This window comes from Haemaphysalis longicornis, unplaced genomic scaffold (genome assembly GCF_048455015.1).
Source record: "Haemaphysalis longicornis isolate Haplotype H1 unplaced genomic scaffold, Haemaphysalis longicornis Haplotype H1 scaffold_3, whole genome shotgun sequence".
NCBI lineage: Eukaryota > Metazoa > Arthropoda > Arachnida > Ixodida > Ixodidae > Haemaphysalis > Haemaphysalis longicornis.
Window position 1 is genome coordinate 83,077,696 of NW_027526335.1, and position 19,943 is coordinate 83,097,638.

Consider the following 19,943-nt stretch of genomic DNA (forward strand, 5'->3'; position numbering starts at 1 on the left):
CAGCATAGTAGACTTCCACGAGCTCTTTGTCATCGACTCGAGGCAGCGGGGGAGGGATCGGCAAGTCGTCTTGGGAAGGATTGGCACACTCGTAGCCACGTCTCCAAATATCCATAATGGCTTCTAGAGAATGCGGCGGCCGCGGTGACCTCTCCCAACCAGGCTGTGTTTTCATCTTGAGCATTATCACCCTAAATTATCGAGGACGAACGGACGAGGGGCGTACGCTGCGACGTGTCTTGTTCTGCGAAAATGTTGCCACGATTACGGCGAACGCTGGAGTTCTTTTTTTCTTTTTTCCTAATGCCTGTGCGTGAGTCGGGGACTCGGCGGTCGCCGCGAGGCAGGCACGCGCGCACGAACGCTCGGCATTTTCTCGCTCTCCTCAAGAGAGAGAGAGCGAGCGAGAGAGAGAGAGAGAGAGAGAGAGAGAGAGAGAGAGAGAGAGAGAGAGAGAGAGAGAGAGAGAGAGAGAGAGAGAGAGAGAGAGAGAGAGAGAGAGAGAGAGAGAGAAGAAACTTTATTTTGAAACCTGTGTCCAAAGGACTGCTCGGCTTCTTGGTTGGGTTATAGGGACTATAGTCCAGACTATAGTCCTGGCTGTCTATAGTTCCTCGAGGTTTTTGCCAGTGGCGTACGCTATGAGGAGGGGCGTACATTATGACGTGTCGTTCTCGTTCCGAGCAAGTGTTGCCACGATAAGGGCGCACGCTGGAGTTCTTTTTGTTTTTCCCCCTAAAGCCACTGCGCGAGTCGGGGACTCTGCGGTCCCTGCACAAACGCTCGGCATTTTCTCACTCGCCGGGCTCTTTGCAAGTTTTTATTTTTTTGCTAAAGCCACTGCGCGTGCCGGGGACGCTCGGCGGTCGCCGCGAGGCACGAGCTCAGGAGCGCTCGCATTTTCTTGGTACTTTTCTGCAACACTAAACTTACGGCCAGTAACAACAGCTCCGCTCTTAAAATTAATTAGAACGGTAGTATTTGGGCCTACCGAGGCTTCGTGATATTTTAGCCGGCTCCGCGATTCAAAAATAGGGGCATAAATATTTGCGCTATTGTTTTATTTTATCGATTGCATGTGCACCATTGTTGCAGTTTTTTTTTCAAACCCGAAGTGTCTGCTTTCATCTGTCTATAGTGCGGAAACTCCGTACGAATTTCTAATCTAATTGAAAGACAACATTTAATACTCGTGGTTAAATTTTTCGTCACGAAAGTTTTACAGTTAAACGCGCCATCTTATGCATCGTCCCAAAGAGGGCAGTGTAGGGAAGTAATGTACCACACTAAGCAGGAGTACTCTTCATTTCGTTCCCTATATATATTTTTATCTTTGATTTAGTTACTTTGCTGCCATTTAAAATTGTTGCAGATGCTATAGTTAGTCCCCTCTCATTTTTTTTCCCTTCATGCGCCCACTCGTATTTGTCATTGAGCTTATGAATGTTTTCTTCCCTCAAATTTTAATATGAATACATAGCAATTGATCTTACAAGGTTTCAGTTATCATGTACTAATGAAAGTGCATAAGAACCCGAGTTTATTTGTTAAGTTATCTAATAATTGTTCGTGAGCCATCTGTGCGACTGTTGCGGATGGTGGGGTAACGTGGTGTACATTTACCTTCGGGCTTGTCTTGCCAAGTGACGTGGGAATTGGCAGCGGCTTTCTTGCGCCAAAAGTAAGTGGTTTGTTGAGCAAAGAAGGAAAGAAGGTGGTGTCCCAAAAAATCAGTGGACAAAGAACGCCTAGTGACTGCATAGCGATTTCCTCACAGAGAGAATTTAAAACGCAAAGAAAAAGCTCCCGTTGCTACGCAACTGGTGGGCATGGGCACGTTTCGGAACGCGTGCTGCCGAACCCAGCAGCGCATGCGCAGCAACCCATCACAGTTACCACCACGGCAATCAAAATTCCAGAGCGGAGAGGGGGAGTGGGGATACGCACAGATTTAAATTTAGGCTGCCGCTACCTCATTCCAATGCCGCTGCAATCACTGGCTTTCCCTGCCTGCGCTGAGGCCTTCTTTTATCCTTGCGGCGCCACGGAACATGTCCTTTCGGAAATAGGACATCAATCCTTGGGCATTCGCTACTCATGAGATGGGCTTAGGGGTCCCCAGACGTTTAATTAAAATTTTTTTTATTTAATACTGAATTCCGCTTGCACAAACCTTTGAACATGTAGACTGATTTCGCAAACATTTGCGACACGTCACTGAATAATTATAAGCAGACATTAAGATACGCGACTATGAGAGCAAATGCATTCCAGTCCGTGGCGGCCGCTTTTCTAATAGAGACGAAAAGCGAAAACGCCCGTCTGTTCGAGATTTTGGCGCACGAAGATGGCCCACAGGAAGATCCCCACGGGGGTCAAAATTAATTCAGAACACTCCACTACATCACGCTGCATCGCCTGTGTACCGTCGGGGCGTTAAACCTTATAATATGTATATTATGGGAGCAATGCACCGGACATTATCCTCTAAGTTCTGCACTAACCCTGGTATTCTGAATCCTTCCTCCACTCGAGCCCCCAGTAGAGGAGATCCTTGAAATTGATTTCCCCATGCATGAGCATTGCAGAAACCTCCCCTCGGTCGAGTGGTGGGAGCTGATTGAGTTGAGGAGGAACTCAGAATACGGCCCTAAGAAGTGTAAAACAAAAAAGAAATGAGGATGTCAGCTTGAGGCCCCTGTTCTACCATATGAAAAAAGTTGACCTCTTGGCCCCAAAGGAACCGCAAATATTTTTCTTTCGTGCTATTATGACAACGATACGTGGCAATGAACGACTGCGCGAAGAGCGTGTGGTTCCAGAGTTACTATCACGACACGCTGAGGCAGCGGTCGTTTGTAGCGACGCTTCTAACAATAAACGAATGCTGTAATAAAAAAAAGAAAAAAAAAAAACAAGGGAGTTTTCTCTGCTTCTCTTCCGTGGCACCATCGAAGCTCTTCGCACATCGAAAGCGCACTTGCCCCGGTGACCCCAGGTGATGCATTCCGAACCTGAAACACGCAGGAAGGTCATCGTTCAGGCGATGTCGCTTCAAGCGTGGCTGCAATGGCCCCCAGAGGCCCACGGCACGACCAGAGCGCTCCCAAAGTCTGTACGTCGCTGCGAGGCACTGGCCCACTTCCGTTGGCTGCCCCCGCTGCCAACGTGATATGTAACAACAGCCCGCTGCCATGCCGCAATCTCCACGATACAGCGTGGCCGCGAGAAGACTCTAAGGTAAACAGAAAAGTATCAAGCAATTCGCTGGACTACCGCTTGGTGCACTATAAGCCACGCCACCGCCTTTATACGCCCAGCTTCTGCTGCTCACCAGTTTTCCTTTGTTTCGCAAGCCACCCTTTTTACCTTTACCAGTTTTTTTCTGTCTTTATTCCGTCCGCTTTTTTAGCGCTTTCCATTATTTGGGATATGAGCAATGTTAGACGTGGACACAAAAGCAAGATCGTGCACTCTAGAAGCCCGGGTAAGGCACGAGTATGTTGAGCACCTAGTTAAAAACACGGGATCACTGGACAAACGCTTATTAAAAAGGACGTTTTGAAATGTCTTTTTAAGTAAACCTTTGGCCGGCGATCCCACGTTTTTAACTATAGAGCTTCTACGGGACTTGACGTGGCTTTGGTTAAACCCGAGATTTCATTTTGTGTTACACGTATATTTTAATAAGCTCGTCCTTTGACTTTTGCACAGAAAGGCTTGCTTCTTGCCAGTAAGCCGAATTGAAAGGAACGGGAAAGGTTTTTTGCTAGCACCAAACGTAGTGAGTCCTTCAAAACACCGCTCATGCAATTTGAAAATGTGAGACTGAAAATTGTGGACGATGACACGCTAAATTGAATCGACGGGTTTCTTTCTGAAGCCCGTACACCGAAAGCGCTGGGATCCAAAAAACGATGGGGTCGTAGAAAGGTTTTTGGTTTTTTGTTTTTATTTGCCTGGAGGATTTTTCTCTGCAGAAAAAAATCGGCATGAAAAATACTACTTTCTATACTTCCTAGCTAAGGCAACGCGTTTCTTATTTCGAACGTTGGTGTTTCCTGTCAGGATACTGGATAGCACCCTCCCCACACCGTAATTGCTTTGCACTGGCACGCGAATTTTTAGATCAAAATAAAAATTCTCTTTGTTTGCTCATCCGGTGACATTCTTACCGGAAGGACATCGCTGCTGCTTCGGGATAGAATCATGAATGAGGGTACGAAAGAAAGAACATCCGAGACCATGTCGCTGATCAGTTTTAGTTTCGTCAGAGAGGCAGCGAAGACACAGAGAGAAAGAAAGAAAGAAAAGGGGCAAAGTTAAGTGAATGTGGGAGAGTAGTGGTAGAGTAATAGAAAGCGTCAGGCAAAGAAAGCCGAAGCCGGATAGTGACACCTGCAAATTATGCGGTAAGTTCGAAAAGGTATTGTAAGATTGTAACAAAAACGATCGCCAGTAAAAACAACCTCAAAAACTCGATGATCTCGTTTGTATTACATTACGCAAGTTGCTCCCCGCTCCATCATCCACATTAGCCCGTATGCTAGAAAGCGAGCAAAAATATCAAGCGTTTACAGCTGCTTGTATCAAACAAGATTTACTTGTCTTTCTATTCATTAACAAATAGACGAGGAACGAATACGCCTGATTTTAACAGAAATTGCGACTCCGGGAAAGGGATGGTAGCAGGCAATAAATATGAAAGCAATGGAAGTAAAACCGAATTTTGGGTGCCACAATAACTCCGAAAACGTGCGTTGGTAGCAAAACCAAGGATTTCGTGAGAGGCATTCGAATGAAAAGCAAAACTAACAGGTTCAATATCGTGTTATAGTTTTCCATACAATACGGAAATCAAACTAGAGACAAGGTTCACTAGTCACGTCAGATCCAATCAGCGTGAACACAGCTTCTTTAAACACCAGGCCTGTAAATGTGATGAGCTTGTTCGAAGTCAAAAATTGAAAGCGAAGTACATCAAGTGAAGTGGACATTAGCTCAAGCACAAATATATGTGAACTGAGAGCCGAAGAAATTTAAAATCAGCTTGCCGTCCTTTTCTGGCCCCAGGAAAACAATGTATTCAAGGGATATGGCGTGAGCGTCAGGAGTACAGGAGAGTGGACAGAGCGTCATGAATTCGTTGTTGTACTCACAATGGCTGAAGCCAGGGCTAATTCTTTCAATAACGCTTTTCTCCTCCTCCTCTTCTTCCTAGCAGACTGCTTAGTTTGGCAAGATTCCTTGCCTCAGGTCGTGTGCCGTGACGAGGTTTGCAAGGGTGTTCTATTGAACAAGAACTCGAAAAGTAAAAACTCGTAGCCATATATTCCGGATGGATACGGCGCGTTGCTCTAGCTAAACAATTTAAAACGGAAAAACAAACGTCAGAACGACAAATGTTTGAACGCACAGAAGACTGTGCAAACAGAAAAATAACTTACGATGAAAACAAAAAATCAACAGGCCCAACTACGACTACGGGAAACGAAAATTTCTTCCGCACAAAGTTCACCACACAGTCTTATTGAGACGATTAAGAGCGAGATTCAAGTCTCAAAAGTTTTCGTCTGAGCAGGTGAAGTGAGCCGTTGGAACAGTTGAGATCAGACGCGCCAGACGTCACATCATACATCACTTGTAAGCATTTTAATCAACGTGATCTGAGTTCAACAGGCACCGTAGCTTAAAGTAAGAAAAGTGCGCCATTTTCTTGGCGTTTTAGGACGAACAGTTCGCCTCATCTGAGAAAAAAAAAAGCAAAAGCTAAATTAAAAAAGGACTGTAACGTTGGCTTTCTTGTGCTCAGGTGTCAGACAAAACAGCTCTCGCTTTTACAGCTTTCCGGAACTAGCAGTGCTAGTCTCACGAGCGAAGCCGGGTCTAAAGATCGGCAACCACTTATTTTACCTTTTAGCAATCGCCGCACTGTTCGACTTGCTCCGTACATTGATGGTAGCCAAAACGTGTTCCAGTTCAGGGCGGCAATTTAGTTCAGTTTCAGAAAGGACCCAGAAGTACGAAAGTCTCCTCACAGGAGACAGCTACCCTGTGAGAATGTTACTACGCAAGTTACTCGATGGAGAGGAAACCTAATATTTATGTGCCGGACTTCAACAGGATTATTTGTGGCGAAGCCCCTTAGGGGCTGGGGCTGTTGGCGTCTCCCGTCGTCGTCGTCTTCGTCGTAATCCTCGTTCGTCTCATATTTTCCGGGTGCTAAAACACCGGGAAACTAGTTTAAGCCTCGCGCTAGGACGTAAGGCGTACTAAAATAACACCGGGACACTTGTTTAAGCCTTGCGCTAGAGAGTTTAGTGCTTCACAAACAAAGACTTTTACAGCAAAGCTGTATACCCCCCAACAGTTTCGTTGCCGTTGGCAAAAACGCCAAGGTGCTAATAATACACTTATACACTGCATGCTTCGCCTCTTCCCAAGTTTCACGTTAGTGGAGATGGTCTGGGATTTTTCAAATGACTGGAGGTGTCTGCTAAAAACACTGTTTCTGCCGAAATCGATTCGGTTACCTGAAAATAATTCGCATTACTCGTGGAAGGGGCTCATATAATTTTCATTCTGTGCACATCGAAAGCATGGGCAGCCTTCGTACAGAATGCGTAAGCCTCCTCAACTATACAGAATTCAGGGCAAAAAATAAACACGACTGGTCAAACAATATCTATTGGTTAGTCTTCTACCTCACGCGAATTTTAAAGCGAAGCTTGAAGGGTGGGAATCAGTAAATACGGCGGTCCGGTGTACGCAGAAAACTTCCCCGGCTTAACCCAACACGCATGCGTGAAAAAACCACAAACCAGGTTGGAGGGGAGTTAGCAGTAACGGAAGACACTGTGGCTGGGCTCAGATTTGTCGCAGCAGAGTGCGCGCGCAGCGAGCCTCTGCGTGAAAGAGATCAATCGGCAACAGCGGGTAGGGGGCGCTGGCGAAGGGGGCGGAGCAGCGTCAACGCGGCCATGGCACAGGGCGGCCGCACGTGCACTGCTTCGAAATGGGCAGGCCAGGCGTCATACGAACTTCCGGTGAGTAGGCAGCGTGCGATCAGCGAAGCTGCGAGCAAGAACGGGAACGAAAGAAATTGCACAAACAAGCAACGTATAATTAAAAAGACTTCAATGCCCCGCCGCACATTACAGCTTCGCTGGGTAACCATCTCTACAGGGTGCATAGTCGCACTTTTTTTCACAGCGACAGCGCATACAACTTCTCGCCAATGTTCAGTTGTTGCCAGTGACAGAAGGAGCTTTCCTACAAAGCCAACTTTCTGGCGTAGGCTCCGAAGCTCTGAATATAGCGTTGAAATATAGTGTTGATATCTTGGGAAAAAAAAAAAACATCATTGTGCAATTTACCGCGGAGACGACTCTATCGTTAAACCAGCATTGAGTTGCTTTTTATAGTCAATTAACCGGGAAGTTGTAAACACAAGTGGAATTTTTTTCATGCATTCGCTACACGGGCTTTTTATCGAAGAAATATCGTTGCAGTCATGCTTTATTCCAACTATCCAGAAACGACTTACATGACATTAAACTGCGCAAACGATTAGATAACATTGGGTAGTTCTATCTCGGCAGTTGTGGTGGATAACTTGAGGTCGGAATGTTAATACAAGTGACGTGAAGCCGCTGCTCCCATGCCATTCAGTAGCCTCGCGAAGCTACCGTGAAACACACAGCCCTATATTAGTTGCTGGAATGCAATTGGAGCCAGTACAAATTTCATTAAGAGAACAACTGGAAAGCTTGCTCAATCGTACATAAGAACCAATTGTGTTTTGTATGTTCGACTTTTCTGCGCTGCGGTGAATCGTGTTTTGTGTCATGCACCCGTTAGGCTTCCCTGTGAGACCACGTTTCACACCGTGAATAGGGGTCGATTTTTTAATGCTATTGAACCACAGATCGTGACGAGAAGGCCCCGTCACGTTTTATAAAGCGGTCTTCCGTCATGGAGCTTCAATATTGGGGCCCTTTTTGGAGATCAATACCGGTACTCGAATCACGCCTCTCCCTTATCGATCGCTTTGTTTTTTTTTACCGTGTATATTGCTGCCTGAGGCTATACCTAGCCTGTGTACCGTATTCTCACTCGGCAGGCGGGTCCTCGGCAGCCCCAATATCGGCGTTCCGAGGTTATGAGGGCCTTTGAGGATTTAATTCTCCACTCCACACCGGGACTGTGAGAGACAGCAAAAAGAGAGGTATTTTGAAAATGGGCAATCGATTATGGGAACATTGTCTTTTGGCGCTTTCCGCATAGTCTTCGCACATTATTAGTAAATGATAAAAGATGGAATCCTGTCTGCGCAGATCTCGAGGGGTGAAGGAATTATAGGTCATACAAGAAAAAAAGGGAACAGACAGTCCTTTTCGAGGCAGCCATGCCCGATGAGAAAATAGCACGAGAAAAAAGAAGCAAACGCTGCTTCCAAGGGAAGGAAGGACAAAGGGTGCTTCGCACGTATTTGGGCCCGTCGGTTCATACCAGGGAAACAAAGGCAGCTCTCAGGACGTGCCTCAGGAAGGTAAGAACAGGGCTGTTTATGTTTAGCTTCCTTCGGCCGCCCTGAGCGCGGGTTTTGTTTCCCCAACATTGGGTGTTCGCAGCGATAGAAATGAGCGAGAATACACTGCGATCTGCTTGAGTATATGGCGGTGTTGCGGCGGTATGTCTGGTAACTTAGTCAAGGGCCAGGGTATCAATTTGGCGTGTCTAGCGAGGACTCATTTCGGCTTTTCCGATTTCCCCGGGGTATACCCGGAGTTGGGGAACTGATTTGTTGATCTAACGGCCGTAGCGGGGCAACGTTTTGCTGCAACCTGATAGGGCTTCCCACCGCTTGCTTACTTACGTGCACTGGTCAAAGAGAAAGTCGCACAGTAACGTTCACACCTACAATATCAGTACGAACCGCTGAGGAGATTTTTGCTTGTTTGTTTTTTTCTTTTTTAGTTTTTTACGCTACTACAAATCAATGCTCCATACCGCAAGCAAGTGTCTGGAGTAGTAGCTGGCAGAAATCGAATTACTATGCCCCTCCCGGAAAAGTTTCCCGTAGCGGAACAAAAGTGTCTTCTCCTGATTTTCTCGTGGTTGTTTTTAAGTTTAGCTTTAAATGGCCAGGCGAAGTAAAAATCCGGCGGTCCTGTGTAGGCATGACACTTCTCCGGCGATGCGCGAAAAAACACGCTGTAAAGCAGCTAGAAGTAAGGGGAGAGGCTGTGGCTGGGCTTTCTTGTTGCAGAGCGCGTACGCGCAGCGAGCTAATGCGTGAAACCCAGATCAAGCGATAGCGGCGGGCAGAGGCGTCCAGCGGGCTGGAGGAGTAGTGTAAACATGGCAATGGCAAACAGCGGTCGCACGTTACTGCGAAACGGGCGGCCCACAACCACGCGTCATACGCACTGCGTCTGAGGAGCAGAGAGCCAACAATCGTCGACGCCACGAAAGGGAACGGGAACGGAAGAAATTACCACAATCACGCATCCTATAAAAAGAAAGACTTAATGAATTTCGAGTAGTACCACACGACTAAATACCGGCCGCATGTTAGAGTTTCGCTGGTTAGCCATCTGTACGGAGTGCATGGCCGTATGTTTTCACTATAAACGACTAACTGATTGCAAGAAAATTAGGTCCCGGGAAGCTCTCAAACTCGAAAGTCTTTAACACCCTCACAGAGCGAGTGACAACGTTAAAGAGATTTTTGTCTGTAGCAGCAACTCCGCAATGATTTGTTTTACACTTGGACATGCGTTAGCTGCTTGTACTCTTTTCCTTAGCACAGTATTCTTGTTCATAGCACACTGCCCTCTATCTTTTCAGAAATTTATAAATCAGAAATTTAGGTCATAATTAATACAAGCGTACATGAAAAATAGGATGCGAAATATTAGTTGATTTGTTTTGTACTTAAACGAGGCGTCGACATTATGGTTGAAGCAAGCTGCTTTTTATTTTAAATTGCCGCTTGCAATGCATCTCTTGTGAACGTTCTCTTCTGAGCGTTCTTGTTTATTTACTTGATGTAAAAAGGCTCATCACTGGGGAAATCATGAATCTTCAAACAAGATCGCTTCTACAAACAATTTCTACAGGCTTACATGCCCAACTTATTGACACTGATTTATAGCTTGGGAGTTTAATTGGAGGAATTTTCTTTAGATTTTGCTAAGTTTCGCAATTGAACACTTCAGTTCGCTCTGCATGTTTTGTCTATGCTTGTTTTGCGTGCTTCCTCGCTCTAAGTTTTGCTTTGTCAATGCGTATTTTTTTTTCATTTCATTTCTCGTTCTTTTTTTGTTCCCTGCTACACTGAAATTTTCTGCGAAACTTGACATCATTCTCTGTCTGCATGTGTTTTCGTTCTATCGCATTGTACGCTGGGTAGGTGTATTGCCTTCTTTATTTATCCTTATGTTTTACCCCTCCCTTTCTTCCTTGAGTTGATTGCTTTTTGTTTTTGTTTCTTTTGTGCGATCTGTTTTAGCCCGAGGCCAAAGTATTTTCGTTTCGCAACGGTGTAGCCAGGGGATCTTTACGGAGCACGTTCGCCAGCCGACTGTCCAGTCTCAAAGATCACGAGGAGCGCAACCAACTCTACGACCGCAGGCACGGTAAGAAGGTGGAGAGAAAATGGTAGCATACGATCTACAATGGAAGAAAAAAGAAGGAAGCTCACACTGACGCGTAAGAATTGAATGCAGCGAAGCTGTACGCAACCTTCACGACCATCACGAAAGTTTAAGCCCATGATTGCAGCCAATTTGCTTCTTTGCTGCCGCAACGACCTTCACTCCATCATTGTTGCTATAAGTGTGAGCTTCCTTAATTTCATTTGGAAGTGAGAATCATTGGACGTCACCTCGGAGGTGCGTACGCTATGACGTGTCTTTCTCGTTCCCTGCAAGTGTTCTTACGATTACGGCGAACGCTGGAGTTTTTTTTTTTTTTTTTTGCCAATCTTGGCCAATCTCTGTCAGGGGGTATGATAGGCTTGACAAACATACGCGGGCGACGCTGGGCGGTCGTCGCGAGGGACGCACACACGAGCGCTAGGCATTTTCTTGGTTTTGTTAACTGCCGGGAGCTCGTCGCGATGCCCGCGTTCACGTGCTGGCGCGCGCTTGTCAATTTCTTGGTATTTTAAAGCGAAGCTTGACTACTTTCGTCCTACGATTTCGTGGAGGATGCGCAAATGACTTTGACCAAAGACACACCCCCGGCGACACACCCCTCGAAGCGCATCGCGTGATTCGCCGGGCCCGCTGTCGGCGCCTGCGGCCGCCGACAGTGGTCGCCACCGCCGCTGCGGCCGAGGCAGCCAACCAACCCCACAGCCTCCCATGCATGCGGTGCTGGGCCGTTTCCGGTAAAGTGACTTGTCTCGCGTCCTGCGAAGAGGAATGGTGCGTTCGCCATGAATGAACCCCGCGTTCGCCCGGCCTCCTTCTGTGAGCGTTGCACGGAACAGAACGGCCTTGAGACGTGGTCGGCAATCAGCTAAATCAAAGGATAACCAAGCGAAACCAAGACTCAACCAGACTAAGCCAAGCTTTTGCTTTTCATATCCAAGTTTAGCGAAGCTAAGCCGCAGCCATTTTTTAACTGCGGACACAAAAAATTACAATTTTCTTAACAGCTTCGCTGTTAATAAACATTCTCAATTCAGAAGTTTTGTGTTTTGTATCACCCGCGCTCGTCTGTCATTATACCGCCAGCCACAAAAGCTTACGAGATGCTTAAGCTTGCCACGATGAATATTTTTAGAGGTAATGCTGTACTACGCTACATTTTCAAGGTCATTCATCGCGTCGCATGTGAGCTTCAACCGCCGTCCCACAAGCCGCGCCTTTCTTTTTCATAGCTGCGCTCGCTCAGAGCCTCGCCCCGGCGGTACCACGTGACTAGGCGAGGGTAAAACCGCTTCTTCGCTGACGCTTGGTCGCTCAGCTCCAGCTGGACCGCCTGTGCGCGCTGTTCAACGAAAGCAAGCCGCGTGACTAGGCGAAGTTCTAACTGCAGCTTCACCGACTGTGGTTTTAGCGCAAGTGAAATGATTATTCCGATCATCCAGTACATGTGCCTAGATGAAAAACTTTAAAATCTCAACTAAAGGCAAACTTCCCCGAAACACTGTTTGCGTAGTCTCTGCTTTCGCTCGTGATACTTACGATTATTTATAAGTGTTAGACCAGACCCATTTGTTTCACTTGACTACAGTGCAAGAGGTGCCTAAGTCAGAATTGAGCCAACGCACCCCACATAACAACTTGAATAGAAGAACACATTCCGGGCCCACGAAGCGCTTTAATTTCTTCTGCATGTACAAACCGTCTGTGTTATGAGTATCAGTTTCATGGGTTCACGCGGCGTTGCAAAAAGCTGCTCAGAATTAACAGTCTGGACTATCGGGAAGTACAAAGCTGTAAGTGTCCCGTCTAGTTTGTATAAAAGAAAAATGTAAAAAGAAAAAAAAAAGAAAATTGCAGAAAAGAAAAGAAAATATAAAAGTAAATTCTAGTGCTTCAGTTCCTTCCGTATTGAAGATGCTGCAACGATTCTGCAGAAACTATTGAAAGTATAGGGGTGTTGCGTCTGAAACGCTTTCCAGATTGTTTTTCTGCGTCGATAATAAATGTTCCTCCTAATGGTGAGGCCTAATTTTGGTAGCCGGGTATTAGTTCACATGCAGTGCTTGAATTTTACTTGCATGTGAAAGAAGTCTCGTCTTCATGAAAGAGATAAAGTGGCCCTGTACGTCTTCATTTTTCATCAAAACACTTTGTAAAGCTGCCAAAAGTATTGCCGCAGATAGTGGCAGCGGGTACAGCCTTCTATTCTACAATAACTCTCTCAAAGAAAAATTTTAGCAGTTTAGTTGAACGATGGTTTTGTCAAAACCTGTTCGGCTTGTTTCAAGGCACTTGAAATGGAGGTAGTGTGATGTCGTTTTACGACCAATGCACCGGTATGTACGCTTTAAGGATAAGAAACACATACCTGTTTTTTTTTTTTTTTTTGACCAACGCACCGGCGCTTCACAGGCGATGAGGCACGCCTTATTGGATGGCCCCGGAGTAAGTTTGACCACCTGGGAATATTTGACGTGAGCCGAAATCTCGAACACACGGGCGTTTATGCCTTTCGCCCCTATCAGAAAAGTGGCGGCCCCGGCAGGGACGCGAACCCGCGTCCTTGGGCTCAACATACTTTTAGCGCATCACACTATGCCAAATCGACAGTACAGTTCAGTAAGCGATCAATTCACTATGTATTCATTACTTGTTAAGACACAATGCTACACAGGCTATCTGCTTGGTATTAAACCTTCTTCTCATATCATTCAGAAAGTGCCTTGGCGCTGGAGAGCAGCATCTAGAATGACAGGACGGTAAAAGCACTAAATAAAGCACATAGAAACCAATACGGTTAAAGAGGCCCAGGGAGTCTGAACTCTTCACCAAGATTTTACATGGGTGCGCCTGATAGCCCTAGCGTTTGATCGGTGTGTAAAACCTTCATCTAAACACGTAAACGGCACTATGATGTACACGAACTATAAAAAAATCTGAGGTTGATTCCTCTGCCATAGGAATCAGTAAAACACGAAGTGATATGAGCAGCGAAATCTGCTGCTGAGCATGATTTGCGGGTCGGCGGATGTCTTGTGGCTGTGCTTGGCGAGTGACGTCCTGCTGGCGGGTTGCTTCGCCAAAAGTGTACTGGAGTCATTTCCGTGACGAATATGACGTCAGTGAAATCTTAGGGTATCGCGGCATAAAGCACTTTCATGTTAAAATATAAAACCCATAAACGAACAACCCTATCTATAACGTACTCTTTAGTACTAAAGGTTGCTTCCCCGCAAAATCACCGCGTGTGCAGGGGTGCACCCTTTACAGACAGCTTGCTTCGTTGTACTGGCGCCACTTCCGTGACGGATATGACTTCAGCGAATGCTTGGTTTATCCGGGAATAAAACACTTTCGTGTTAAAACGCCCACATATGCAAACACACAACACAGAGAAATACGCGGCTATAGGGGTCTCTTATGTGTGGAGGTTTCGCGTCGAGAAGTGACTTTGTAGTTCACGGTACCAAGGAATCTACCGCATTCAACTCCTTTCTAAAATTTGCTCGTCAGTTCGCATGTCTACGGCGGCTTCAACACACGGTATTACAGAGGGTACATTTTATCCAATGCAATCATCAGGGTTTGCATATTCCTTCGCCGTCCACCACAGACGCAGAAAGGGGAGCGTATGTCTTCGCCAGAAGCAGAAGAATGCCAGAATGTCTTAGATTCATCGCAGCCACAGATGATACTTGAACGTTCAATGAAACTACACAAAGACAAATGAAGAAGACGAGGCAATGAGCATTGCGCATTGTCTCATTGCGCATCGCGCATTGCCTCGTATTCTTTGCGACATTGAGTATTGTCTTGTCTTCTTTCTTCGTCTTAGTGTAGTTTGCGCATTGAACGTTCAAGTATGATATACCAACTCGCGCAAACCTATACGTTTCACAGATGTCGGAAAAAGTTTTTTAGGGGCGAAGACCCTTAGGAGCTCGGGCTGTCAACGTCTCCTGTCGTTGTCTGTCGAGCAATTGCGCGTTTGCTTAGGATGCGCTTGCTCAGGACGCCTCTGCCCCAGCAAGCGCGCAATTTCTCCTCTCACCGGCGCTTCTCCGGTGCCCAATGAGCGCGCCGTGGGGCAAGAGAGAGACTTAAAATCTTTAAATACACTGATACACTGCATGTTTCGCCCCTCCCCAGGTTTCACGTTTGCAGATGGCCCGGGATTCTTTTTTTTTTTTTTTGTGATCACATCTATCCCCCGATGTTCCTACTGTTGGTTACAAAACCCCGTTGTAAATGCTTTAAATGTGGCTTTCTTGCAGTGTCCATGCTCAAATATTAGCACACACTTTTATGGGTAATTGTTGAAACAAAAAAAATCGTAGCAAGAAAGAGCAGTAAGGAGTTCGAGTGCCGCTAAAGAAAGCTGCCTAAGGGTAGTAATAGCGAGAGTTGTTGCCGAAGGTTATCGTAAATCACGCCAACTCATTTCCGGGAAGTCTTTAGTCCCTGCTCGCGACAGCACAGATTCGTCTTCATAAACGTCACACACAGTACTGGAAAAGTTGGTACTCGCTTGTGATCTTATGAGTTACGTGGAGATTTATCTGCGCCGAAGTACCGCAGCTTATTGTTGCAGCAGTGGCGCTTACAAAAGTAAGACGAGCGGTTGTTCTAGTTACTTCAGAGCGTGGTTTACGAGCCTCTAGCAGCAGCCTTGTAGTAAATATCGAGTGCGGAAGTTTGCCAGGCGCCTATTAGCGCAAGAAATCTCTCTCGCGCTAATTTTTCTTCTGTATTTCTGCTAAGGCAATGCGACTAGATGAGCATTAGTTGAAATGACATTATTATTTCAATTGTTCGCCACCATATTTGCAAATTATAATTGCAACACGCGTTCTTCTTATTTCCTTGTTAAATATGCTGAACATGCTTCCGCCTTTTCAAAGAGGGAATGCAAAGAGCGGATGAGTCACTGGATGTGATGTTTTAGAAAAAATAGAGATTTTATACTCTCCGAGGAACGCATTGCCCAAAAAGGGCCGAAAACCCCGAAAAAAAGGAAAGAGGTGGAGACAACAAGCCTCGGTGTCAAGGCGACAATGAGGTGCGTCGGTTCTGAGCCATCATGAGCGAAAAAATGCCAGCATTTTAAGCGCCTCGAAGAAATTTTATTCTCTTTCTTGTTTGTTCTTTTTTTCGCATTGTTCTGCATATCTCTTCTGCTCGTGCGTGTCGGGTGCACCGAACGCGTGCGCCCGATATCTCTCACACAACGACCGGATTCACCGGTGAAACAGCTCTAAATTTTTTTGTTTGCCTGTCCTGCCGAAGCATACGTGAAAAATGACGATCGGCCAAGATCTAGGGTACATCATCGCCCAAGTGAGACGGACGAAAAGTGCGTTCGCCTTATCCACCGTCTAAAAGATTCAGTGGCAAAGATTGAAGCTTCAATACTTTTGAAACACATCGCTGCTTTCGACCTGAGAGCTTTATTTTGGTATCTTCGCCCCTTTTAAAATGCTTAAAATATGCCTGGCTCCTCTGTGGTTCGGTGATCTCACGCTCTAATTAGCATATGACGTATTTGTGCCGTTGAGCTCTCCGTGTTGGGCCCTCTTATATCTGTCTCCGGTGCGTCTTTACTCACTACGCATTTATGGCTCGCCGTCGATTTCTTTGGGCCTCAAGGAACTGAACGCCCTCTAATAATTGTGTATTGAGGGCACGAATTTTGCTCTTGTCCGCACATAACGCAGGGCGTGGCAGGGCAGAACCAGGCTCATGGGTGGAGCGTGTATCTCAACCGTAAAATCCTTTTCACTCCTCGAACAGCCAACTGGAAACAAAGAGGGCCCTTTAATGAGGTGTGCACCAAACGCCACTTCTTAATTTTATTGGTCACCTAAACCGTGTAATTTTCAGGTTGGCATTCATTATTATTGATTCTTCAAAAATAATAACACCCCGACAAAGATATTTACTAAAATAGAATAAGCTTTGGTGCCCCCACGGGAATTTCGTTTTCCGAGCCGAAACATATCTTTTTTTGGTAAAGTATTTTGTTCGGTGCGTTTTTTTTTTCTGTTTTATTACAACCTACCTTACCAGACGGCTTTACGCCGACCTTCAAACTCTTGATTTTATTCTCGAATGCGTCGACGCGCTTCGAAGCTTATAGACTGCATCGAAGCCGGCTCATCGCACGCCGAATGCAGGACTGTTGTTTCAGTATTGGAAGTTCGAAATATTCCCTAGCCTTCAAATCGTAAAGATTTCGATGACATGCGCAGTAAGCAGAACTCATTCAATCCGGGTAGCATAACGCTTTTGCCGAAGAGCCACCGCCGCTGATACAGAAATTCACGCGCAAACTTGACCTAGCAATGAAACGAGAATACGACTTGTACATGTCCTGGAAGAAGGAGTCTTTGCGGATACTTGGCTGGTTGGATGCAGTTAGGGGGGCTGGAAAGAGCCTTTCTTACCTTATTCTTCTCCTTGACAAGCATACTGACCGAAAACACGTAATGACGGCTACTGTAACTGGCAACTGCGTATTCAAATTCATATTCAAAGTTAAATTCAAATTTATTTCTGCATCTGCATCTCGTGTTCAAGGCGTGTGGTGAAAAAAGCCAGCACAGATGTTGGCTTCGAGTTCGGCTGCCGCATTATGGGATGTAATATAGACAGCCAGTTGGAGAGAGAGAGAGAGAGAGAGAGAGAGAGAGAGAGAGAGAGAGAGAGAGAGAGAGAGAGAGAGAGAGAGAGAGAGAGAGAGAGAGAGAGAGAGAGAGAGAGAGAGAAAAATGACTATTGAATGTTCCTGCGGAGGGAGGGGGCTACGGCCACGCAGGGCCGGCCTCTCCTAGACGAGGGTTGGGTCGTCCCCGAAGCAATGCCTCGCGGGCGTCGGCGCGTTCGGCGCGCGTTGGGTGTGCGGGTGTTGACCCGTCGACCCTCCGACGACGCTTCCCTACGCTTGTGCCCTGCAAGAGCAGCCTCGAGCCGCTGGATAGTCCGTATTTGTATCTCGTGCTCACTCTAGTTCATGGCGAGAGTGGTGTCCTCGGGCATACGCCTTGCGTCGTCTGCCTCTATTAAATGTCTTTCACAGCCCCACATCAGGTGGGCTAGCGTTGCATTTGTTCTCTTGCATATACTGCACAACACGTTTTCGTAGATGTTGGGGCACACGTGGCGCGCGAGCACCGGGGTGAGCACTGAGTTCGTCTGTAGTTGCCTGTAAAGCACTGCTTCGGCGCGGTTGAGCTTCCGATGAGGGGGTGGTTTGGTCCGCCTACCAAGCCGGTACCATTGTAGTATCTCCCCATATGATGCAAGGGGTTCTTGTTCGATGTCGTGGGACCCGTCCGCCGGTGAGTTGGACAACCGGGAAAGATGAGCGCATTTCGTAATGATCTGCCCTTTCTGGACACAAATCAAAGGTTCTAAATCTCAATACTTGAAGAAAGTTGCTGGCAATGGTAGCCATACAGGGGCTCACCTCTGCATCTTCGGCATAGTGCTTGACGGCGACGGAAAAGGGAGTCAAGAGACTGTCCAAGAAATGTGGACTATGTGGTCACATAACTAGCTGAGAACGGTGATTAGAATAACGAGTATGATGGGAGGCACAAACATGTAGCATGTTTTCGGTTATAGAAAATGGAGCAAAATCTGGAGCTGAGGATTGTTCATACGCACTTGTGGAATTGTGAAAAAGTTGCTGAAATTTAATTTAACCGATTCAGGTGGCGTCTTTCAACGAAGTAACATGTGGTGCTGTCAACGCTAACTGTTCATCTCCCGGATCATGCAATATCAGCTGAAAAAACCAATGCCTCTAAGACCAGCAGCTAGCAACAAACAGTGCGCCAAGGGAATCGCTTGTGGCGGATGTTACATCATAAAGTGTGCTGGCGATTCTTTGACGAGGTTGCTATGCGACCTTACGTTAAGCAATTTACCGAGTTATACGGGCGAGCGTGAATTTGCGAGTCACGTGCCCTTTATGCGTAGGGACGAATACCTTGTTATATCCACTTTGGCGTTTTTTCTTTGTCTATTTTTAGGCATTTCACCTGAGCTGCTAAGTTTAAAATATTTGAGCTAAATATTTGAGCTGCACATTTGAGTTCCCGCTAAATATTTGAGCTACAAAAACTAACAGGTTCCGTATTAGCCGACGAATTTGGAGTGAGTTTTTGTTAACTGGAAGCAAAAGTGGGCTGAAGATAAAGAGAGACACAGACTTTTAATTCAAGAGGAAAATGCAGAGAGGTTTTTCGACATGCGTTCGCCGACATGCTACTCTGCGGGGAAAGGAGGAGAGGGAGGAAATGTAGTAGGTTTGGTTAAGAAGAGTAGCAGCAGAGAAAAAAAATAAAAAAATAAAATAAATAAAATTAAAATTCAGTCCTGCTTCAGTTGCACTGAGTACATGTGTCGCGAAGCCCTTTAGCCTTGAGCTTTTCATATTTTATTACCTACTGAGACTTGCATGTTGACGCTGGTACGTGTCTCACAGAAGATTTCTTAATGGGTCAGAAGAGGTCATTCTTGCACAACGCTGAGCCTGCTATTAGGGAGTTTTAGTACATCGTTTGTCGCCTTTGCATACGGTAAACGCTAAATTTTTGCGTCACGCTACGTAAACACCGCGAGCGGAGTTTTAGTAGAGCGTCTCATGAGTTTTGCGTAGCCGTATGCTAATGCTTACGGCGCCATCTGTTGAATGTTTTGCGAGATGAATCGCCAGCTGATCTTCCAGCGGAGTGCCGGAGTGCTTGGACATTTTACGACTATCAAAACAATTGTAAACAAACGCTTCCCCGTTAGTATTGAATGCAACACGGCCATAACACGACATGAATACTCTCTTACCTGAGCACGTTCCATAAAGGAAGCGTTGAAGCCCCGTGGCACTTCTTTCGTGCAATCGCAGAGAACACCCTGAAGCAAATGCCCGGGTTTGACGCGTACATTTTATTCAACTTCGAAATAATCCAGAGATGCGCTTCGAACGAACACAACGTCACAACATGCGTTGCAAGTCTGAACCGCGATTGACAGGCGATCGGTTGCCTCCTCCTGCCCGTAGTAAATTCGGCACTCACCTCGCGCGCGGTTCGCGGGGACGAACAGCAAGTCACCTAACTCTGGCACGCAAGCCCAGAGGGCTTTTAGCCAGGCACACTGCACATACCCGATGCGAGGTTGAGTCGTGCGTCGCTCGAGAAAGGTAATCCAGAGCATGGGAAGCACTATACACCCGCAGAAGCAACGTCGCATTTCATCGCGAAGCGAACGCGTTTACAACAC

General features: G+C 46.4%; 1 protein-coding gene across 4 annotated transcripts in view; it reads left to right on the forward strand.

The window, feature by feature from the left end:
* Positions 1–19,943, forward strand: part of LOC144174748 (cholecystokinin receptor type A-like) — a 208,746-nt gene that overhangs the window by 180,881 nt on the left and 7,922 nt on the right. For 2 of the 4 annotated variants that reach the window (XM_077703588.1, XM_077703592.1), the window contains exon 6: positions 10,517–10,643. The exons of 1 other annotated variant lie outside the window; for it this stretch is intronic. In XM_077703588.1, coding sequence (XP_077559714.1) covers positions 10,517–10,643 — 127 coding nt within the window. Of the gene's footprint in view, positions 1–3,027; positions 3,241–10,516; positions 10,644–19,943 lie in introns of those variants that run through there. One more of the 4 variants, XM_077703590.1, reaches the window with a different exon arrangement.